Genomic DNA, 25,631 nt, shown 5'->3' on the forward strand with positions numbered 1-25,631 from the left:
TTTTAAAGAGGGCGTAAGAGAGAGCAGCAGCAAAACTACATACTTAAAAATGAAATAGTGTAAAAGCTCTTTCTTACACTATGTAGATACTGTTAAGTAGGTAAGCAATTTATAATCCTGATTTAGAGATTAATAGCTATTATTGGTGAGCACGGTACACTGAGAACATGTCTGAGATTTGCACAAAAGGGCTCCTAATTTATTATTCCTGATGTCTCTTAGACCTTAAAAATAATCCAAGTTATGCAATGAAGTTTTATCCCTGCAATTACTTTGTCTGAAATAAACCTTCAACAAAAGAGAGGGGACATTTGTCAAAGGGGGATAATACCTAACTCTTTTCACTTTTGCACAGCCTTTCATCTGACAATGAAAACCACACATACAGACACAGAAATCACCTCTCAGAACAAAAAGAGAGAGGTTATTTTCCCTTGTTTGTGGATCAAAGGAACCAATAAAAAAACCCCCAAAAAATAAAATAAAAGCAAAATTTACATCATCCTTGAGTAATCACTGGTACTGGAATCTCATTATGACAAGATTGCTGCTGAAGAAGAATGGAGTAATTTCATTTAAACAATCCTCATGCTCCATTTACACAGGGACATCGTACTTAAGGATTAGAGCCCAATCAGCGTAGATTGATTTAAATCAAGTTGCCCATTTTGAAATCCACATATTTCTTGGACAAGCATGCGTATTAACTGGTTGCTATAACAATTCAGATATCCCGGCATGCAATGAAAGATGATTGTTTACTATGAGCACTTTTGCACTACAAATTGGTATCAGCTTAGGACAGAGGTTTTCAAACTTTTGAGACCAACGGCTCCCTTAACCAACTACAGTGGTACCTCTGGTTAAGAACTTAATTCGTTCTGGAGGTCCATTCTTAACCTGAAACTGTTCTTAATCTGAGGTACTACTTTAGCTAATGGGGCTTCCTGCTGCCGCTGCAACGCCACTGCTATGCGATTTCTGTTCTCATCCTGAAGCAAAGTTCTTAACCCGAGGTACTATTTCTGGGTTAGTGGAGTCTGTAACCTGAAGCGTCTGCAACCTGAAGCGTCTGTAACCCGAGGTACCAATGTACATTCTTTCTGCAGCACCCCTGTGGGGCTCAGGAGCCCAGTTATGTAACCCCTTGCCAGCAGAGCTAGCAGCCTCTCACCCTTTTTCAAACACCCTCCCTTGTGGAGTGTTCCCTCAGCCTCCTCTCCTCTTTCCTTGGGAGTCCTTTGGGGAACTGCTGCTGTCGTTCCTGGTCTCTGAGCTGCCCTCTACCACCCCAAAGAGAGACCCCTCCCAGAAGCCTGCAGAACTTAGAGCCAGGGTTGCTGCAATAAACAGCTGTGCAATCCTTGGGGAGACAGAGATGTGGGAGAGCATCAGAGGAGGGAGGGAAAGAAAGAGGGGCAGAGGCCAGTCTTGCCCACGGCACCCCTGACCATCATTCAAGGCACCCCAGGGTGCCACAACACACTGGTGGAAATCCACAGGCTTAGGAAATACAGAAATTGTAGACGTGTCGATTCATAAATAAGTCCTACTTAACAAATCAGGATTTACCTCTGAACAAACATGCATACAATTATGCTGCAAGTGTTTGGTATCCAGGTAAAATAGAATTCCTTCATAGAAATAGAAGTTAAACTGCATACATATGTAAAATGTATTAATAAAAAGGTAAAGGGACCCCTGACCATTAGGTCTAGTCGTGACCGACTCTGGGGTTGTGGCGCTCATCTCGCTTTATTGGCCAAGGGAGCCGGTGTACAGCTTCCGGATCATGTGGCCAGCATGACTAAGCCGCTTCTGGCGAACCAGAGCAGCACACGGAAACGCTGTGGACCTTCCCGCCGGAGCGGTACCTATTTATCTACTTGCACTTTGACGTGCTTTCGAACTGCTAGGTTGGCAGGAGCAGGGACCGAGCAACGGGAGCTCACCCCATACAATTAATTGCAATAAAAACAGCATGGCACCAGCCCTTTCATTAAAACCAGTTAAGTTTCCAAAAGCCTGTTGGAACAAAATAAAGTCTTCACCTGCCAGCAGAAGGACAAGGAAGGAGTCAGCCTAACTTCTCTAGGGAGGGAGTTTCAAAGTTGGGGGCAGCCACTGAAAAGGCCCTCTCCTGCATCTCTACCAAGTATGCCTGTGAGGGTGGTGAGACTGACAGAAGGGATCTTCCCGAATATCTCAAAACCCAGAGAGGTTCATATGAGGGAATATGGTCTTTCACAAAGCTTGGACCTAAGCTGTGTGGGGCTTTATAGGTCATAGCCAGCACTTGGAATTGTGCCCAGACTGGTAGTATGTGTAGCTGTCGTAGCAAAGGAGTCATATGCTCTCTACAGCAATCTCAATTCACACATTACCTTGTCCTCTTCTACCTCCTCAGCTGCTCAAGCATCATGTGTATTATGGGATGAGCTAAGTGGGGCCATTTATTTATTTACTTCCGCAAAATGCACAGACAACATTTCCCAGCTTCCAGGGTTGGTCAACACTTACAATCAATGCACCAATCTATAACAACAAACAAAAGAAGCACTGAACAAATAAAACAGAAGCCCCTATTTGATGCCAGATGGGGGAGGAAGTGTAAAATAAATGTCAAGCACGAAATAAAACAAAGAAAAACAGCAGGCATGATGGAGCACCCCCTTGCCCCAGTCACTCCACAGAAAGGCTTTGGCAAATCAATGTCTGAAACCGAAGAATGAGGTTTAGGACAGTAATTTTAATACCGGAAAGAGGTGTTCCTTGAGGCCACTGGACTTTGCACTGAGATTTCTGAGTTAGCTTGGCACACAACATATCGGATAAGCCTAAACTAAATGTCGCAGGGACATGTGACAATTGCAGCGAAGCAATGTGTTTCATTCCCACTACAACAGCACCCCCCCTTCTTCTGCAAGCATTCTGCACTCCACAACCCAAAGGCTCCCCCCCTGTCACCCTTAGGTGGCAGTGGCAGCACCCAAAGGAAAACCTCCAACATGCGTATTAATGCGTATTATATTATTATTATTATTATTATTATTATTATTATTATTATTATTATTTTAAATGTGCTTGGAAATGGACTGAAAGCAAGTGGAGATCTTCAAGCAATTGTGAGATGTGTCCCCAACAACCCGTTACTGCATTTTGAGCTTTACCACAGTTTCCAAGCAGCAATACAGTGGTACCTCAGGTTAAGAACTTAATTAGTTCTCGAGGTCCATTCTTAACCTGAAACTGTTCTTAACCTGAGGTACCACTTTAGCTAATGGGGCCTCCCTCTGCCGCCGCCGCCGTGTGATTTCTGTTCTCATCCTGAAGCAAAGTTCTTAACCCGAGGTACTATTTCTGGGTTAGCGGAGTCTGTAACCTGAAGCGTATGTAACCTGAAGTTTCTGTAACCCGAGGTACCACTGTATATGTAACAGTCCGACCTGAAGGTTAGTAAAAAACAGATAAGCATAGAAAATCTCTCTTTCTGACCAGAAAGGATTGCAACTGGCACACGCCTTAGCTTAATCATCCTGATAAACTGTGTGTGTACACAGACCTGCATGCATAATGTATGCACAATAAACAAAGATGAAGCCACAAATCTAACTCTTAACTTATATTAGGGGAAACAAAAGGCCCCAGGTCCAATCCTTGGGAGATGGGGCTGGGAAAGACTCCTGCCTGAAGCCCTGGAGAACCACAGCCAATCACCACAGACAATGCTAAGCTAGCTGGACCAATGGTCTGACTTGGTATAAGACAGCTCTTTGTGCTCTTATGATTTGTCCCAAGGCATTCAGCAAACTTCATGACTGTGCAGGCGTTCGAATTTGGGCCTTATGTCTAAGCTCAAGCACACGTTGCTAAAATAAAACAGGTAGCACATCCCAATTACCACCATGCTACTTTCTAACAATAACACACGCACACACTCACAGGGCCTACAGATGTTAGTACTCTTCCCCATCCCATAACAATATCCGACATTCTCCAGCAGGCAAGCAGAGGATGCTTTCGGTCAAGGGCACTGAAAGAGATTTGCGCAAATGCTGTGCTTCTACTGACAGACTATTCTTGATCCAGCAGAGGTTCCCATCAGCCAATGGGGAGGGAGGCTTTTTTCTTAAGACCACCCTTTACCCTCTTGCCCAACCTCTAATGCTATTATGATGGGTTCCCAACCCTCTGGAACAGATTTGGGAAGGTGATGGGAGCTGTAGGGAAGAAAATGAATATGTAATAATTGCCTCTTTTATGAATTCCTCTGACAGAAGCCTCAGAGCCTGAATACAAATAGGGGAGGAATTCGTTCGGTCTGCAATGTTGTGCACCTATCCAATTCACACCTTCAGAACTAATATGCAAACTAGCCTTCAAAATTCACACTTTTCTGGATTTTATGATGCAATTCTCCAACAGAAAAAGAAATGTACCGATAAAAGCATATTATTCGGGGAAAGTGGACATAAATGTGTATGTTAGTGAAAATAATGTACAAAATGCATTATATTATGGAACAGTGTGCGCAAAAAAAGGGTATGCACACAAAAATGTGTATAAATTTTCATCCTTTTTTTTTTAAGGTTTGCAAACAACTGTGGAAATGGGATGAACTGAATGTAAAACTGAGTAACTGACAGAAACCAAAACTGACAGATTAGCCAGTCTCCAGATATAATCCACAGTCTTTTGAGCCCTTAAAACTGAGATGAGGTGACACAACTCAATGAGACAATATTTCTCAGCTCTGTTCATGCTCAAAAGGAAGCAGTGCCCAAGCCTAAATCTGTTCAGTGACTAATGGAAACGGAAAATGATATTTAATAAAAATGTTTATAGGTGTTTCAGAAAATATGGGAATATGTATCAAATGCATACTGCTTTAGCAATTGGATGCGACATAGATTAAAATCTTCCTACTGATGCCAATGCAGTAAACACAGCCCAGCCTTTCTCCACAGGAATATATATGTCTTTCTCAACATGAACAGAAAATTGTGGGTGTATTTTGATCAGTTATATTTTATTTGAGCCACCTGGAACAGTTAGAGAACAGGTACATTATGTAGCAGATCCACTTTTTAGAACATGGGTCGGCAAACTAAGGCCTGTGGGCTGGATCAGGCCCAATTGCCTTCTGGATCCGGCCTGCAGATGGTCCGGGACCCGCCACGTGGACTGTCAGCGTGCGTGTTCTTTCCCTCTCCCTCCCACGGCGCTGCCTCCTCCTCCCTCCCTCCTCCTGGCTTCTCCCTGCCCTGCCTAGAGGAGAAAGGGGGCTGGGCTTTGTTGGTGCTAGCAGCAGCAGCAGCGCTTGAGTGGCCGCCATTTTAAGCAGCCCCTCTCCGGATCCCGTTCACGCGCAGCTCATCGTCCCACCTCCGCCAGCCCCTGCCGCTCGCAAGACACAGGTGAGCAGCCACTGGGGCTCGTGGTGCTCTTGCATCATTCCCCCCCCCCAAAAAAAATATAGTCTGGCCCCACACAAGGTCTGGGGGACAGTGGACCAGCCCCCTGCTGAAAAAGCTTGCTGATCCCTGTTTTAGAAGGTGGTACACAGTAGTCAAAATTGTGCGATCTTACGATCAGAGCAGACCCACTGAAATTAATGGACCTAAGTTAGTCATGTCTATTATTTTCAATGGGTCTAATTCGAGAAGCGCTAACACAAGAGATTGCTTTCAACTTCAAATAGAACACATTTATTATTTATATGAATACATGCCAATAGGCTAGATTGAAGCATGTGGTGTCTTCCATTTGGAGCCATAAATAACCCTTCCAAGTGGGAGGAGCCTCAACACAGGAAGTGCAAGGGCTCAATGACATGCGCTCAACTCACCAAAGCGGCTCTGCACACTTTAGGCTGAAATCTTATTGGAAGTAAATTCCATTCACTTTAAACTAGAGTGTAAATATTTGCACTGAAGATAATGAGTTCTCTACAGTTAGAAGGGCAGGTGCATCCCCCCTTTACCACCTTGCTGGTTTCATGTCACGTATTATCTAACCTAGCCCAACAGCGATATGAAAACCCAGCACAACATCCCATTGAAATTCCTGGCTGGTAACCACACTTATTTATATATAAATTACGCAAATTAAAATTCTCATTGCAATTACAGGCCTCACTTGCCAAGTATAATGCTAATTATTCAGACATTTTAACATGGCGATGGTTGGTGACAATACTGCATTTCATCTCCGCTTTTAGACCCTACAAACACTGAACAAAATCATTGTCAGTATGTTAAAACCCCTAATATAAAATAGATTTTTAAATGTTGGTTGTTACACCCTTTATCCCAGCCATCTTTGCTCTGATATTGCGTTGCCCCCCTACTCCATATACCTGTGTGTGTGTTTATATACATTTCAGATACACAATATATGAGCAAGGAGCTATGTAGCAGTGTCCAGATGAACAGCTTCAGCCACAATAAAATATTCATTCATTTGAAAAATATTTGCAATCTGTCCAATTTAAGAAAATCCTTGTTAACCCAGGAGAGGGTTAATTTCATTGCAAACAATGTTCTCGAAAACTCTTACGGGCAAAATGCTTTAGTGAAAAGTTTTTTTTAAAAAATATATAAGATAGATTTAACAATTCCAACATTAGGCATTAATCCTCTTTCATTCAAAACTATGCTGATAATAATTTTTGCTTGTCATTCAAATGGTAAGTAATAATTATAGATTTGGGGCTTCCATCCCTGCTTCATTAATAGTAAATTGCATGGAAGTCTGAAATGAAGTCAGATATGATACATCTCAAAATGCAATTTCCATAGCTTTCCTTAGTTATGTATAATTAATTACAGAGTTAATAAGGAGAATACGGCAAAGAAAGGGAGTTTATTCAACCAGGCTGCCCTCCATTATCAGATTCCTTTTGTGCAGTTTTCTTTCTTTCAGCAAATTTGGGTGACAATAAACCAGAACTGAATACATACATTACTAGCTGGAGCACTCAATGGTTTTAAAAAATTGTAACCTACTACAAGAATGTGTGTGTGATTTTTTTTTAAAAGGAGGATACTTTATATTGTTCAGTAGCTCCATTGATTTATTTCAATGCATTTAAATATGTATTTTCAATTTACAAGTTTATTAAATGCAGTGGTGTTTTTTACTTTACACTGTATAGAAACAAAGCAAAGGTTCTATATTTGTCCTTCAAAAGGAAAAGTCCAATACTACCTCAATCTGACATCCTTTTCTTATGTCCCAAAATGAATTGAAAAGCCTAAGGTAGTTATGGGACAGAGTTGCAGAACCAGGCGTTGTTGGACTCCAACTCCCATCAGCCCCAGCCAACATGGCCAATGGCCAGGGATGATGGGAGTTGTAGTCCAGCAACATTTGGATGGCCACAGGCTCCTCCCCCCAGTATAGGAAACAACAGGTGTAGCAATGTGAATATAGGCAGGCCACATGTGGGGAGCATTTTCCCACTCCCAGTCAAAGCAGTCTACTGCCTGAGAAATAAAAAGGCAAGCCATTTTTCAAGAGCTGCACCTATTCCCTTTGCCTTTCCAATAGCAGTCTGTGGATTTATGTAACTTGGACCATGCCCCGCTGGAAATACCCCTATAGGCTCTAACTTTCTTTTCCTCTATTCTTACTGCCCTTCTAGCACATATATTCCACACAGAATTCTGTACAGGTATCAAACTACTGTGGCTTTTGGATATTCTTCCTATAGAACCAGCGTTGTCACCTGCGATTTTTGGCCAATAAATGCAAAATGGCTACCCCTGCGATTTGGCAGCTTGCAGACACATGGATGCAAATTTGCAATTGTTAAAGTTACAGGCAAACTAATGTGGGAAAAATTGAATTCTGCCTCAGTGCAAATACAAAAGACCACCTCCACGCCCGATGTCCCAGGTCCACCATCCATCTTATGTCGGACTAGAAGCCTTTAGCTTATGGGGTGCCACAGGGATCGTCTTTGGTCTCCCTATAACCACTAGATGATGTTATCAAAAGATCTGGGCTAAAGCATCACCAGTGGGCAGCTGATAACACTCATTTTTCACTGTCTGATCCAAGAGAGGAGAAAGAACTCCCATTATCATTGGAAGCTCAGGTGGTACTGGTAGCCAGGAGGGATTTTAACAGTTTTAGTTGCTTGGTCTGCCAACTACCTAGAAAAGGTGGATCTGGCCTCTTTTCACCATCCATTAGTTCAATCCAGGCTGCAATTACATGGGGCTGCCTTTAAAAAAACAGTTGCAAAACTGCAAATGGTATAAATTGTGGTTGCCAGGACACCACTGGGAACAAGGCAGTCAGATCAAATGACAGTTATCCTACATCAATTGTCCTGGTTACCAGCTGATTCCTGGGATGAAGATAAAGTGCTGGTAATAAAATTTAAAGCCCTTACTGGCAGCAATCAGGTTATCTTAAGGATGTCCTTTGCCTATATGAATTTGTATGAGTTTCTTGCTCTCTCGTCCATCATTAACAAGTATACTATTGGTGGATATCAAGAACAGGGCCTTTTCAGTGCTGGCACCACAGTGTGGAATTCTCTCCATAGGATGGTGTCTAAAAAGAGGTACACACAAATAATGAAGTGCCACCCATTATTTCCTTCTGCATTGCCATGTATCTTAGTGCTTTGATTGCTACTGTTGCATTTTTATATTCTTATAATGTGTCTCTTAAATGTAGGCCATTTTGGAAAATTAGTTTGAAAAGCAGGTTATAAAACCAGTAAGTAAATCCCCACTTCCAAAAAATAATGTAGCAAAACACAATGTGCCTTTAGCTGTTCCGAACGAAAATTAAGAACAAAGAGAAGGGGAAACAAGAGCTGTGCCTCCAAGGCAAGAGTCCAAGCTGCCTCTTGCAATGAATGGTACAAGTCAGTTTTCCCTGACAGGTAAGATAAGTGCAAAGAGTAATTCATTTCCTGGTATCTTTCTGCTTGACTATCTAGGCACCCACATTAAAACACAATTTCTCACTAATACATACACAGAAACATTTTTTTCTCCTCCCTTCAGACCGGCTACATATTTTCAAGCACAGTGATTGAACACCCTATCCAAAGTAATGTGAGTTTAATTAATGCATACAATATTTTAATACATAAAGGTTCTTTCCGATGGGTCTTCACCGAACCACATTTTTGAGGGTTTCTACTGCCGTTCTCAAGGCTTTGTTTTCTTAAACAAAGATTATTTTAAATGCAATATGCAAGAATATTTGAATAAATAATTAGGAGTTGTTGATTTTTAAATAGGAAGGAAAAAAACCATCCACAGTCATGTTATCTCATTTGGAATGCCAAAGACATGGTATTTTCATTGTCCAACTGCAAATACACAGACCATCTAAAGAGTAGAACAGATCTCATAAATATGGCCTCACGCAACTGGTGTACCAATTATGGCAACAAGGATATTTTTTAAATAAGAAGTATTGCAAACTTTTCATATTTTACGTATATCTACCTAGCGTTGTATTAATACGAAATTCCCTGGGCATGCAACCTCTGACACATACGAAAAACAGAAGATAGTCAAGGTGATGACCAGGGAGTTTCTTAAAGGACAAACATGATGGAATACAATGGTGGAAAGGTTTGGAGCCAAAGACAGAAGCTACTGAGCAAAGTCTCATTTTAAGCCACAGGCTTAAATCTGCAGCTGAGCAAGATAACTCATTCCCACTACTACCTGTTTGGAGCTAGAGAGAACACATTGCTCCCCAAGCTGTCCTTCCTTGCCTTGGGAAAGAACAAAGGCTCTGCCTTGGCTCTATTCAGATGCAGCCTACTGGAAGGGAAGCAAGGTATATGTGGCATTCACATGTGCAACTGGGGACATGATCATGCTGGAGTACAGGGATGCATTTGTGCAGGCATGACAGGGAGCAGGAGAGATACAGATGGAGACAGAATGCTAATTTTCATTGAAAACAAATGTATGATAGGTGTACTCATGTATGATGAGCGAGCTTTAGAATAGAATCAGATGCGCATTCTGGAGGAAGCTCACCGGCCACTAATCACCAGCAATATAACTCTCCGTACTCAAAGAATATGCTCAACTTGCACGTCTTTAAAAGGATCCTAGAAACACTAGCACTGGACAAAACACCGTCTGTTCAACCTTCCATTTAACTTTCTTTTCTTGGCATTCAAGCAAGAGAAATCCTTTCCATCTGACCTCCTGAAAAATTGCTATTACCGCGCCTTCTAATAAGAACAGAAATTTTCTCTGCCCTTTGTCTTTCACAGAGACCAAGGCAAAGCAACACAGAATTTTCACGAATCATTGCTATTTGCTTATTTTAGGCTCAGTGGGTTTAATTTGTACACACTCGCAATGAATGCCTTGCAGTTCGGATTCCCAAAGTGCTGTATCAACATTTCAGCAGCCCTTTTTTTGAACCCTTACAACCTAATGCATAACACATGTTGTCCTCTTTTTTATCTACCAAATATCAGCTTACTCAAGGTTGAATGACAACAACTGAGTGTGGGATAATGAAACAGCACTGCTATATTCCTAACCAACTAAAAAACACAGAAAAGTGCTCAAACATGCAACCTGAATCCAATTCCAGCTTTCGTCAAGTTGACAGATCAAATATTAATACACAAATGATCATGGTAAACATTTCTTTAGCACGTGCATCTCCATTTATATTTCTTTATTTTATTAGATCTTATCTCAAAACGAGCTTTCCTTTTGGAGGCACAAACCATAAACTTTAGCAAGACAAAGTTTTCTTTAATTTTTAAAGGCATTATTTTGTGAGACCAAAGTATCAGTGAACTAGTTCCAGTTGTGACCTACAAGAAAGTAAACCAATAGGTTGGAGCAGAGCATGGGGGGAGGGGGGGAAACAGATCTGAAAAGGTGTAACGGTTGGGGTTTTTGTGTGTGTTGGGTTTTTTTTTGCATATTGAATCCAATTCTCATATCTGAATGTGTCTGCTATACTAAAATTCAGAGCCCCAGGAAGTTATTTAGCTAGGAAAACTGTTCAGACTCAGTACCTGGTGTTTAACAGTTTTGTTTTAAGTCAGTTTTATAGAAATTTATTGAAATTGGCTTTTGCAGTTAAAGTTTAGAGTATATGTTCAATTCTAACAATTAAAAAAACACACCACAAAACCAGCAACTTAAAACTAAGAAGGCAATGACAGAGGAGGTGGAGGAATTGCATTTTGAAAAAAGCAGTGCTGTAGGGAGACAATACAGACTCCTCATCAGAGCTTGTGTTGGCCAAGTCCGTGACATAATTATAGAGCAAGAAACCAAGCTGTTTCTCACCTACCCAGAACACCTGAAAGCATCCAGCGTTCAGACAGCTACACAGATATATCTGTTTAGACTGTCAACAGAACTTAGACCTATACCCCTTTTGCTGCCATGCCAGGTGCCAGAATATTGGCCTTTTTGCAATGCGCACTCCAAACACCCATTCTGATTCTTGCTGCCCAAGAATCTTGAGGTTCATTTTCTATCCGTGTGAGAGGCTGCTTCCTAAGGTTTTGAAGCTAGCGCTTTAATTTATTCCATCTAGCAGCAGGGCTGCTGCTGGCTGGCCTAGCCTAAACCTGGCAGAGGGAAAACAAGCCTTTTAAATATAGCTTGACTTATACCATCCTTTCTGCTGGTTAGTTCTGCTGGGTTCCCAGGTCATGTGACTGAACTGAACTGAGTTACGAGTCCCTCCTGCCCCCAGAACATCCATTATTCGGGGATGACACTGGCATAGGTTCTACGCAGCAAGTTCAGCCCTGGGATGTGGGAGTTAAGTCTGCATATCTCCAGAGATGCTCCATATCCTAAACTCGCACACCCTGGTGGATCTAGGGCTGGACTTGCACTCCAAGACACTAATGAGAAGAAACAAAACCAAAGCGCTAAGATTAACTTTAAAGTAAAAAGATTGGTAAGAAGATAACAATCCTACTGGCTTTTAAAGAGCTGGGGTTTTTTGTTTTTAATAATAATAATAATAATAATTTATTATTCATACCCCGCCCATCTGGCTGCGTTTCCCCAGCCACTCTGGGCGGCTTCCAATCGAATGTTAAAAACAATACAGCATTCAATATTAAAAACTTCCCTAAACAGGGCTGCCTTCAGATGTCTTTTAAAGTTAAGATAGCTGCTTATTTCCTTCACATCTGAAGGGAGGGCGTTCCACAGGGCGGGCACCACTACCGAGAAGGCCCTCTGCCTGGTTCCCTGTAACTTGGCTTCTCGCAGTGAGGGAACCTCCAGAAGGCCCTTGGCGCTGGATCTCAGTGTCCGGGATGAACGATGGGGGTGGAGACGCTCCTTCAGGTATACAGGACCGAGGGCGTTTAGGGCTTTAAAGGTCAGCACCAACACTTTGAATTGTTTTTTTGTTTTTAAAAAGAAAGTTTTATGCATTGCATTTCCCACAGTGCACCTGAAGCTCCTCTCTTGAGTTGAATTCAACAGCCTTAGCGCCTTACCAATATCATGTGCCCAGTAGAAATGTCCATGTTGGACTGGACTGGTTCTTCGCACCAGGATGAAGTGCTGCTTCGAGCAGAAGGACTCTGGATGGGCCCATCACTGAACTGCGAAGATATGCTGTTAATGCGAGACGTATGCAGAGGCTCTGGGTGGTCTGAGGTTTTCACTGCCATACGCTGGCGGCACAACTCCTAGAGGAGACAGAGAGAAGGAATATCCCGGGATTAAAATCCAGACTCCAAGAAATCATCCACCAAAACACACATTTAATACACAGGGGTTTGTCCCTACATGCAGGCCGGACTCCTGTTTCTGCCTCTGAGCTTCATGTGCACAAGAACTGCATACCAGACAGAAGGAAAGATGCAACACCAGCAGGATTGTTGTGCTATGTATATTGCTTGATTATCAAAGCTTATTAGGATTTGTGCAAAGCACAAGATTTCAAAATATTCAGATTAGGGTCAAAACTATGAATCCCTGTGACAGGGTGAGCTCCTGTTGCTCGGTCCCTGCTCCTGCCAACCTATCATTTCAAAAACACTTCAGAGTGCAAGTAGATAAATAGGTACCACTTCAGCGGGAAGGTAAACAGCGTTTCCGTGCTCTGGTTCGCCAGAAGTGGCTTTGTCATGCTTAGTCATGCTGGCCACATGACTCGGAAGCTGTACGCTGACTCCCTCGGCCAGTAAAGCGAGATGAGCGCCGCAACCCCAGAGTCGTCTGCGACTGCACTTAACGGTCAGGGGTCCCTTTACCTTTACCTATGACCACTGGGACCTACCTACTCTAGAATACTGATGTCAGTAAAGCTACTTTGGAATAAATTTCTGCAGAGGCTCCCGGCTTGTGGAATGCTCTCCTCAGGGAGGTTCAGCTATTGCCTTCATTATACACCTTTAGGTGCCAGACGAAGACATTCTTCTTTAACCAGGCCTTTGGCTGATTGGCATCTGATGCCCTTTAAAATGTGTTGTTGAAGGGCAATTAATGGGTTGTTTTGCTTCTTGTTTTTACAGTGGTACCTCGGGTTACAGACACTTCAGGTTACAGACTCCACTATCCCAGAAATAGTACCTTGGGTTAAGAACTTTGCTTCAGGATGAGAACAGAAATCGTGCCGGGGCAGAGGGAGGCCCCATTAGCTAAAGTGGTGTCTCAGGTTAAGAACAGTTTCAGGTTAAGAATGGACCTCCAGAACGAATTAAGTTCTTAACCCGAGGTACCACTGTATTATGTATTTTGTGTTTTTTATATTGCAATTTTGTGTTGTGAACTGCCCTGGGATCTAAGGGTACAGGGTGGTATAAAATTTTAAAATAATAATAATAAATGTTAAGTAGTACCATTAGCAGAGGGTTCCCAAACACAGCAGAGCTGGCTTACAACATTTTGAAGTAATCTATAGCACCATTTAAAATGGGTGTGTGGGTGTGTTTCCTCATAAGACCATTGGTTCGGAGTCTAAATTTGCCTAACTGCACCAGGGGGACAGTTTACCATTCAGAATTGTGTAGCCAAGTTATTCAATTTCTCTGCTCCCTTTTCACTTGGCATTATGCATATATTCCAGGGTTGGAAAAACCAGATGACTTCTTTCATGCCTCCTTGAATTGCAATAGCTACATCACACTCATTGGGAGACAACTGAAAACAGGGGTGTGTGGGGCAGGTTTCCCCAAAAAATGTATAGAAAACGGGGGGAGGGGCTGACAGATAACTTTCAAAATGTAAATTCTAGGAGTCCAGCTAATTTCCAAGGTCTGGATTCTCTGTCTGGCACTTAAAATACAGGAAGCCCACTTCTAACATTTGAATGCTATATGTTAGATTCCTCTAACATATACTGCATGCTTTACAGTTTCATTTTTTAATGACATACAGTGCGTTAAGTTTTTAAAGCAATTGCCTACATGTGCCACTACTATGGTACGTATGCACTAGACTTGTAGCTAGATAATATTAGGGTCCATTCAGTAAGACAATTCTCTGGTAGCCTGATAAGTAGGTCGGGCAATGGCAGTCCATCAAGGTTTCCTGGAACTTTTGCTTTGGAAAATGGCAGGGGTGCAAAGACAGAAGCTGAAGGGAAAGGTCCATTTGCCCCCCACTTTCTGATAACAGAGCCCCAAGCCAGAGCCCAATCGCATTTGTATGGTGGATGCATTTGCATGAGTTTCATATCAACCCTCCCTTGTTTCTCGTGCTGCAGTCCACACGGTATCTGGACCCAAGTCAGAGGTTACTTTTCATAGGTACTTGAAGGCATCTCTAAAATAACTTTTGCCCAGCTTGGTTACGGGCTACAGTCATACCTTGGCAGTCGAACAGAATGCATTCCGGAAGTCTGTTCGACTTCCAAAATGTTCGGAAACCAAAGAACGGCTTCTGATTGGCTGCAGGAGCTTCCTGCAGCCAACCGGAAATCCTGTTGGACATTTGGCTTCCAAAAGAATGTTAAAAAACCGGAACACTCACTTCCGAGTTTCAATCATTTGGGAACCAATTTGTTCGGGAGCCAAGGCATTTGAGATCCAAGGTACAACTGTATTATGTAGAACCGGCACCAATGTGGTATTCTAGATGGTTCTGCTTATTTGTATAGAAAAAAAACTTTCTAGCATCAATTATTATTTGCTGCTTACATTATATGCTTTCTTGGAATGGGAAACAACTGAGTAAAAAGTAAATGTAAGATGAATTTTAAAAGGTGAATCATTATGTGATTTAACATTAATTACTGCAAATAATACTTTTACATATATTGCATACAGGATCAATGAATAATCTGACAGAGGATGCAAGCCACTTCCTGTGCACTCTCTGTTCACGTAAAAGCAGCATTTGTTTAGGCTTCCATCTGTTCTTAGTATTCATATCCTGACCAGGGCTATACTCTACAACTGGTTTCCCTTGTTCAGACTGCTGGCATTAAGGTGGGGCAAGGGAAGCAATAAGAACAAGTTAGCAACCAGAAATTAATAGCTCCTATTTATACAAAAGTAATATGGCTGAAGATGGCATAACAGTTATGCAATCTCTGTTTTTCTACTAATGTATTTTTTAAGAAATATAAAATAACTTTTGCTCTTAGGGCAGCAGCAGGAAAGGAGGCTCCCCCCCAGTTGAAAGATAACAGATATGGAAAAAGTAATGAACCAATTATTTATATTAGAACAATTGAATTCCTTACTGAGAGTTTCAAAAACCATTCTTATAGTAGCTTCTGAGTCAACTGAAATTGCTTTGCATACCCAAAGAAAGCAGAAATGGTTATCTGAGCTACACAATGGGAAGTGCAGCCAAGATGTACAAAGGGTACATCAGAAAATGGGCGAGACTGATGCTCAATGTTAGTCATGCTCAAAGTAGATTCCTTGAAATAGATGGACTTCAGTGAGCATCACCCAAAATGACACTCTGTTTTTAAAGTAATAGAATGTTCTTTCTTCTTCCCACCCTTTCTTTATCAACACAACTGCTTCTAATATCAGAAGGAACAAGAAAATAAAAATTCCTTGGGGCAGTGACAATTCTTTACTTGCTTCCTTCTAGCCCAGGCATGGCCAAACTTCGCCCTCCAGCTGCTTGGGGACTACAATTCCCATCATCCCTGACCACTGGTTAGCTAGGGAGTTGTAGTCCCCAAACAGCTGGAGGGCCAAGTTTGGCCATGCCTGTTCTAGCCCAACCGGTCCTGGCTTTTCTTCTGCCGCAGAAAAACGGGAGACTTGAATGGCAACAGCTGAAAGGAACATCTTGTTCTGTGGGAGGGGGCAAAGCAAGCAAAGAGGGAAACCTCTTGGGTGGGTAAAGGATGCAGTGAACAAGGCCTGTGTGAAACCTTCTCTTGAGCCAACACAAGCAGGTTAGCACCCAACCATATACAATTCTGGGCACCACACAATATCTCCAACTTTGTACCCCTTTGTTTCAAATTCACAAAGGGTCTTTAGAGGAGAATTCTTAGAATACATTCTGGAAACACCTTGTTGTGCATACTGGAAACTCCTAGAACATGGGTAGGCAAACTAAGGACCGGGGGCCGGATCCGGCTCAATCGCCTTCTAAATCCAGCCCGTGGACGGTCCGGGAATCAGCGTGTTTTTACATGAGTAGAATGTGTCCTTTTATTTGAGTATATTCCCAACAGGGCCGCCACTGTTTCCTTTCTTACATTCATTTATTCACTTTATTAATTTATAATATGCTAGGCATTAAGCTACTACCATAGCAGCGTGCAACAATAAACTCCCTCAGATAAAACAGTTATGAGAAAAATATCAAATACCCCTTGCAAGTGAAGCCATCCATCTGAGAAAATGTTTAGAAATCAGATTCTCCATTAGCGCTGACTTAGTCTATGGGCTGAGGACGATTGCAATAAATGTTGCATTGTTCAGTGGAGCTGACACTCAGCCAATATTTAGTAGTCAGACCAGTAAAACTATGTTCTGTCTGTGATACTAATTCTGACAAAGCAGAAAACTCAAGGGTTGCCCCTTGGCTTTAACCAGCGTCCTCCAGACTGCATTCTGGTTTCCTCCCAGAACAACGTGATTCTAGACTAGCTCCACCTCAGCTTTTGGCTCAAGCAGAGTTCAAGGGTTTTGGTAATCTTATTTGCCACCAGTGAACCTTCCGCATTATTACGACTTCCATTTCAAAAAAAGTAATCAGAGAAACCATACACCACAATAGTGGACTGAAACCCTGTCCCTGAGCAATGGTGATGTAACACTTTGTGTGATTACTGCCTTGACGTTATTTCTAAGCACTTGCCAGTGTGAACCCACTTCATACATCCCCCAGTTCCACTAATTTAGTAATTAAATTTAGTATCAGTTCCGCTAATTTAGTCCTCTGTTGCTCCCACCCACCCCACCCCAAAAAAACAAGAACGAAAAACCTGTCCTGAAGTGAAATTAGTAGGGCAGACTGAAGGCCTACTTTTGGCGCAGCCTTTTTATATCTGAGTAGTCGAAAGACCCAACATGTTTTATTCTTTTCTCAAATGAAGTTACAAGTGCAAGTCCTCTTCACATTTGCTGGGTGTATATGGCAATACATAACAATGGTACAGAAAAGCTACAAACTTCTATTGCCTGTGTCACCAGATTTACTACCCATATCCTTGGGACTATCCATCCACCCTAATCACAAAATTATGCTCTCAGAAAGTGCTCACAAAACTATGAGCAACAACTGAATATTTGTTTCCCTGCCTAATGGGCCGTAGTTTGGTCAACACTGCCTGCGTAGTTGAACATTCCAGTTTTAACTAGCTGAAAACACTACTAATGGCTTCCCAGCTCAAGTGGCATCCTCTTTACCACAGAAAATTTCCTAAAACACACAGAGCAGCAGGAGCCTGTATGAAAGAAAAACACCCTTCCAACTCGTATGTACAACTGCATTGCAAGCTTTCTTTGTACATTTGATTGCAAGTGTCGTATTGTGATTTTTATATATTACTAGTAGATACATTTATATATTGTGGTTTTAAGTGATGCTGAGCTATCTTGAGGTTTAACAAATGTGTTCTGGAAAAGCAGGATACAGTGGTATCTCTGGTTACGTATCAATTCGTTCCGGAGGTCTGTTCTTAACTTGAAACTGTTCTTAACCTGAAGCACAACTTTAGCTAATGGGGCCTCCCACTGTCTCTGCGCCACCGCCACACTATTTCTGTTCTCGTCCTGAGGTAAAGTTCTTAACCCGAGGTATTATTTCTGGGTTAGCGGAGTCTGTAACCTGAAGCGTATGTAACCCGAGATACCACTGTACTCATTTGGAACTTAAACTCCCATTATTTACAGCATAAATATGGGGAAATGATAACATGGCCATTTTAGGTATCCTCCAATGGATTGTTAGACCACAAACATTTATTTTAAAAGCTAACTTGATGCTTATTAAATTGTTTCATGTTACATGGGAATTGCTTGCCAATGGAGACACCACTTCCTTCTCATTTCATTTCATCACACTTACTATCAAACATTTGTGCAATGTATTTACCACATATGATAGAAAAAACTTATTGCTGTGTGGCAGAAACTACCCAAATCAAACTAAAACATTTGGAAATACTGTTATGGTAGTTTGCAGAGCGCCTTTATGTGTGTGATTTTTTTTTAAAACAAAGAGACAAAGTGGTGATCCTAAACAGAACATTTATAAAAGCATATATCAAACTCTCCCCCCCCCAACACAAAAAACAAACATTTTTTAAAAAATAGAACCAGTTCTAAATAATTCCCAGTTTTTCAACAAACTGATGACTTGGCAGAGAGGCAAGAGATGGGTTTTTGAAGAAGAGCAAGTCAGTTTATGCAAGGCTAAAATTAAAATTGGGCTTTGTTTCCAGATTATTTTGTATTTTCTTATTTAAATATTTTTTTTAAATGGGATGTTAAAGACCCCACTTTTATTAAAAATATAGCAAGGTGAGTACTTCCTGCAAGCTCCTCCTTTTCCTTTGATGGGTGCAATTGGACAGGGAGACAGCATAGATACCGACAATGTAGTTATTTTCAGATTAACAGGAAGTTAAACTGGAGCATCGCACATGAGATTTTCTGTCAGAAGGGGTTGAATGGTTCTGGGCAATGCTATTGAAAGCAACACCTTCTAAAATACTCTTCCCTTTTCAAAGTAGCACTGAGGTTTCCCTTAAGCCACCAGAGAAAAGTTGGATTAGTGAAAGTCCCTTTAATCTTAAAGAGAGAATGGGAACATGTTCTGTACACTGCTGCCCAGGTGCTCCTACATTTGAGATCCTGCGGCCAATTCTAAGCCTTCTGCATTCGTGACCTATGTCAGGCAAGCACTGCAAACACAAACACACTCACACATCCTCAGAAAGTGAATCTCATCATTTAAGGAAGCGAAGGTTTCCTGTTTCAATGTGCAGACTGCATAACACCACAAGTGCCATCTCTTTCTGGGTGTCCCTGCTCTGTGACAGCAATGTGCTTTTGCTGCCACATGCTTTCGCAGCAGATGACAGCCATCAAGCTGTCACAAAAGTGTGGAGAAAATGAGACAAAAAAGGGGGATATACACACACACACACGAGAATAGATAGCCTACAACCGGGCAAGGTTTAACTTGTAGCGCCCAGAAAAATTCATTAGAACTACCTGGTCTCCCATGAAATATTGATCATGTGCACATGTAAAGGAGAGGATGGTTTTATAGCCAGGTAAAACTAGTTCTCCCCCCCCCCCCTTAATTAACTTTCCATCACAGAAACCCATTGGCCTGATTCATAAACCAGTTAAACTGCAACACTTAAGTTCAGCTACATTGGTTTAAATGGGATTAATTCATCTAGTATCCAAACACTCAGGTTTAACTGGTTAGAAATTCTTTAAGGAAGCTTTGAAGTTCCCCCATATGTTATTGAACCATACATCCCATAAACCCTGATCACTGGCCAACCTCTGGGGCTCAAGACTAGGAAGGGCTGCTGTCACCCCCATGTTCACTGAGTCACACACCCCTACTTCACTTAACTCTTATTTGGACGGCAGGGGCGCAAAAGCACTGCATTTCTGTCATGTAATCATTAACACACAACATAAAGTAAACGCCATCTTGGCACAAGCAAGCAGAAAACATTATTTTACCAGGATGGAGATTTTGTGGGAATCACATGGCAAGATTCTCAACATGCAGGACATAATTTTCCTCAAGATGAGCAGATGAAACACTGACATTCTTTTATAGACCATGGCAACCCCACTTTTCATACCAAGTGGGCCATTGTCATTGGTTATTAAATAGGGTCTCTTGAGGGTGGGCATAACCCACTGGGAAACTCTCTTTGGCATTTGCTGAGAAGCTCTTTTGCACTTCATTTTCTAGGCATGGTCCATTTACTTCGACAATTCTTGCACAGGACAAGTCCTTGATGATCGCTCCAAACCTAAACCCTACTAATAAACTTGTGCCATTTTTATCCCATCCTTCCTCCAAGGGGGATGGTGTACCTCTAAAAATAAAAGGGCTTCTCAACAACCCTGTGAGGTAAATTAGGCTGAAACCAGAGACAGACTTCCCTGGAGCTTCATGGATGATTCAAGATTTAAACCTGGGTCACCCAATCCTAACCCAACACTCAGATTATCACTATATCACACTGGGACCACTGGCTCACTAAACCTGCTCCACACTGAGATTCCAAAAAGAGGAAAGAAAAAACAAAACAAAACAGGCCAGCTAAACCAAACGCTCCAAGATCGCTATGTGAAAAACTGTTGGCAATGCATTTAAGATACATGTAACCAAACTATGCCTAAGGAAAACAAATCCTGGAATTTTCAAAACACAATTCCTATAGCACCACACTCTATAATGAGTTTGTGTACAGAAGAATGAACAAGGGATACATGAGTTTGTACTACATACGTCTTACTATAACAGGGAGTTGCAATTCCCTGCACTTTTTACTTGGAAACACTGAACTGAAAAAAGACGGAAGTCTTGGATGCAATATATGCCACCTTCCATCTACAAACTGGTCTAATCCACCAGACGCCTTTTTTTATAAACTAGACAGTGAGGTTTGTTTGTTTTTTCACTTTGAAAACAGTTCCAGGTGAGGCCAGCTCACAGTATGCAGTACAAGAGAGTGCTCAAACACTCCATGTTGAATCAGGTGTCTGGGGCCAAGGGAGATCCTGGAGTCCCTACTGTATGCACAGAAACCTATACCACTGATATGCAAAAGAATGCAATCCTATCCCTCATTTTCCTTTCAGTTTGCAGGATATATGGTAGTTCCATGATCAATAAGGAAGGCTGGGGTTTGCATCTACCAAGGGAACACAATGTCACATTGGAAGAAAAGGAGTATACAGCACCTACAGCAAAGACAGCTCAATTCTCATGTAGGATTGTACCAGAGCTACTATGGAGCTCAGCCACCACTATCAGCTCAGCCAAAGATCCTAGTTTTAATGTATACTATCACTAGGGGGCAGCATGACAACATCTTCTTGCCTATGATTCCCACCACCCACTTACACAGCTTAACATTTACATTTTGAGCACTGCATTTAATTCAAATTCCCTCCAGATCTGTAGTGGATAGTTCCGCTTTGGTGGATAGTTCTGCTAGATGCAATTATTTCAAACTCCCACCTTCCATGCATGCCCCTAAATTACCGAGAAGGATCCAGCTTTAATTGTAACGCGGTTGCTTGCCATCCTAAAGCAAAATGTTTTGTCCATCTAGTGCTTTTTTTTTTATTTAATGTGTATAATTTTTTGTGTGAAATGGCAGCCACTTACAATCAGTCCTTTGATGAGCAGCCACTTACAATCAATTCAGGAACTAAATAAGAGAGTGAGCAGGCAGACAAGTGTTCTGGGGGAAGGAAGGGAAAGGCAAAAGTACCTCTGGATAGAAACCACCTTTATAACTCTGTTTTTATGCTTCTCACTTCAGGTTAATCTAAGATCAGCCTCAAATAAAATTCCCAACCAAAAGAAGCAGCTAAACAGAAAAGCTTTGTTATGCTGCAGTCGTTCCTAAGGTCGCTTGACTTTCTCTATCTTAGTCACTTTCATAGATTTAAGCATACCCATTTTGAGTATTCTCACTCTACTCTGAAGAGGGGGGAAACAGTCACTACTTATAGGAAAGCCCAAACAGCTAACGATGGCTATTACTAACCACCAGAAATTTCTCACATAATTTCAGATTCATCCCACTCTACCTCCTCATCATAAGAGCCACACGAAAGCCACAGAATTTCCAGATATTATATTTCACAAGTACACACCCAACACCCACATCTATCTCCAACCATGCATACAATGCTCCACATGAGTAGCATTACACTGTATGTTTCAGGAAAAAAAAATATTTCTCCTCCCCCTCCCTATTTCTCTCTCCCTCCCCTCCCCCATTTCCGCCTTCTAGAAAAATCCCGAAGCAAAAATCCTTACTACGTTTCCGCCCTTTCTTTTGTGGAGAAACATTGAGAGGAGACTTTGTTATACAGTAATCATATTGTCTCTGATACTGTAACATTATAATTTTCCCCCCACCCGGGCTTCCTTTACAGGAACACTGACCCCAAAATGACATTGTGAAGTCTAGGCAAAAGCTTTATTATTGTGTACACAAAGTGTGGATCTGGGCAGTAGTCACAGATGAAAGACTTGATTGTCCTGTTTTCCAAGTGATCAGTTTCTAAAATTAAGAGGTGCCAGAGCTTAAGCCTATACTCTCTCTTGAAGACCTTTCACCCAGCTCCCAGATATTGGTTTGTGTGGAGGGGAGAGGTGATCAGTGGCTAGGTAAAAAAATCATTGTTGGGTGTTGTCAAAAGTGCTCAGTTATTGCTACTTCATAAGCTGCAAGGCTGGATCTTAGCACTGAAAAGAGCTTCCAGGTGCAAAATGCTGTATACAGCCAATTCAAATTGCCCATTATTATTATTATTATTATTATTTTACAGAGGCCAATGATCACAATAACTCTGGAAACTTTATTCCTATATTGCTAACATTGGGTTGAAAAAGAGGAAAGAGAAAGCAACTGTCTGGACTGCCACATTTAATTGGAATTTTGCCCAAGTGGTCCTGGGATCCAACAACAATAAAGAAAAAAAAAGTGAGGGGGAAAGGTCATCACAGCAGTATAATTCCCAGGGATGGACATGAACCACAATATGTCAATTCAGTGCTTCCAAAAAAAATGTCCACTTCAGTCCAAAGCATTTCAGAAACTGCCGGATTCAGATCAAGATTTAATTTTCAGTAACCTTTCCTGAGTGGGTGAAGCCTGCCAAATTAGAGGCAAACAGGTCCATGGTGTGTGTTTTGTCTGGCCAAGGCACTTTTAAATTTTGATTTTTTTAAAAAAACAGTCTACAGCTCTACCCCCTCCCCTACATTTTTGACAGAATTGGATGGAATTTTCAGGCATGGTAGCCTCTTCTAAAATAATGGAGCCTGCCAAATTTCAGAAGGATAGCTACAGTGTGTTTCTTGCAAGGACATCTTTCCAACTATTGTAGCAGTTAATAAAAGGATTCACATAATCTTCCTTATTGTTTTCTGGGCAGTTTATATTAAAATAGCATATAGCAGAGAGGGGCCCCTGTGTAAGAAAGCAGCCAAATTGCAGAAAGGATGCTGCAGTTTTTAATGCTAGGTGCCTTTGAAGTTCATTTTTGTGGGGGAACAGTGAAAGGGATTAACTTTCCCTCACTGTTGTTTTGTAGGCAATGGTTTAAGTGGAATACATGGTAGAGGTGCCCCTAGGAATATAATAGCATGAACATTTTCAGAATGATAAATGCAGGGGCTAGGCAGCTAATAGCAAAGAAGAAAAAAGCAGTTTGAGGTTTGTGTTCTCAACCGGCACCAAAAATCCCAGAAACTAAACTGCAAAGCTGATTTGACAGGAGTGGATTTGGGGTGGGTGGGCATGTGGTACAGTGGCAGACAAATGTCCAACATTTTCCAAGCAACTACCACTAGCAGAACAAGAGGACAGAACCAGAGAAAGGTGCTACCCTACTTCATCATCTTTTGCCCAAACACTGTGATTTGAGAGCCCTGATAAAACCATTCCCTCTCATTAGAAGCTAGACCTATCAGTCACAAAGCAGATGTCCACCCTCTCCCCACCTTAGCACATTTTCCCTTTATGACAAGCTTGGAGCATTTTGATTTTTGTGGATACACTGCCTGCAATGTTGTTTTTCTGATGTCTGTATCTCCAAAGTGCCCTGAAAGTCCCTGTTTAGGTCTAGGTCACTTTGCCACTTCAGCTTATACAAAGCCCAAATCTGTCTGAAGCAGCCTTCTTCAGTTGGGGGTGCATCTGAAATCTCCTCAACGCTATTTCCTATTTTGACGAGCCTATCATAAAGGAAGCAGAGGGCCTCAAAAATGAGGGAACTGGTTAAAATAAAGTTGCAGGGAACGTCAAAAGGGCCAAACCTCTTCAAAAACTACGGGGCTTAAACCACAGTAACAGAAGCCCAGTGAGAATGTATCCTGCAGATCAGGAAAAGTATTAGCAAAGTACAACAGGACACCAGCATGGTTAATAAGCAGCATCAAGGAAGCTTTTAGAGGAAATAAGGCCCCCTTCAGAATTTGGAAGGTGTTGCCCAAATAAGAACAAAAAGGAACACAAATATTGGGAAGCAGACGATAAAAGAGATACCAGGAAAAAAGAAAGAATTTGAGGAATATATTGCTGAAAGGAATAGAATATTCTCTAAGTATGTCAAAAGCAGAAAAAGCTGCTAGAATTAAACCAGTGGGTGACAAGGTAGCCAAACATTTGCTAAAGGGAGACTTCATAGAAACTAAGTTCTTAGTGTCAGTTATGACTGCGGATCATGCAGGTAAAATATCGGTGTCTAAACTGACAAGAGACGTTTTAAGTCATAGTGACAAATTATGAACTAACAAAATTACTAGATGTGGTTGGTATCCACTTGAGGGTTCTCAAATATGAAATTCCTGATCTTCTAATACACATATTTATTTTTTCTATTAGATGAGTCTTAGTACTTGAGAACTGGAAAGCGACCGAGGCAACAGCCTTTCTTGAAGAGGAATCCACAGGCAAGTCAATTCCTGTTCTGGGCAAGTCAGTAGAAGGAGTAATGGAAGATAAAATGATCAAGCATATAGAAAATATCTGCAAGGGCTTGTCCTGCCTTGTTAAACCTTTTAGAGTTTTGAGAGATAGGAGTGATCCAGTAAAAACATAGTACACATGGACTTTCAAAAAAGCCTGTTGACAAAGACCCCTGCAAGATTTTGCTGAGCAAATTTAAGAGACACAGGGTAAGAGACCAGGTTTTCAGTGGTGCAGTCACTGGTTAAAGACCAGGATGAAGAGAGTAAGAATAAATTCTTCCTTAATTTATTATTATTAATAAATTATTACTTTAATCAACAATTTAGGGATGTGTCGCAGTCCAGTCTGCTGCCAGACCCCACAGAAAAGGAGGCAGGGCTGAGTGCAAGGCAAGTCAGAAGTTCAGTACTATGGACAGCTCCAAGTGAGCAATGAAGGTTGAAAACAGACTGAGCCCTCCTAAACTCTTGATCTCAAGCTCTGCCACCTTGCAGCTAACCTTAGAATGTCAACCCTCTGGC

At 41.6% G+C, this 25,631-nt stretch overlaps 1 protein-coding gene and 1 long non-coding RNA gene across 2 annotated transcripts in view; one reads left to right on the forward strand and one right to left on the reverse strand.

Annotated features, from left to right (window-relative positions):
* LOC308459190 overlaps positions 1-25,631 on the forward strand; it is a 481,964-nt gene that overhangs the window by 128,015 nt on the left and 328,318 nt on the right. The window lies entirely within an intron of this gene.
* Positions 1-25,631, reverse strand: part of PTPRN2 (protein tyrosine phosphatase receptor type N2) — a 610,006-nt gene that overhangs the window by 69,813 nt on the left and 514,562 nt on the right. The window contains exon 14 of the mRNA XM_080974012.1: positions 12,485-12,679. Coding sequence (XP_080830138.1) covers positions 12,485-12,679 — 195 coding nt within the window. The remainder of the gene's footprint in view (positions 1-12,484; positions 12,680-25,631) is intronic.

Source organism: Podarcis pityusensis (genome assembly GCF_964106645.2).
Source record: "Podarcis pityusensis genome assembly, chromosome: 12".
NCBI classification, from domain to species: Eukaryota; Metazoa; Chordata; class Lepidosauria; order Squamata; family Lacertidae; genus Podarcis; species Podarcis pityusensis.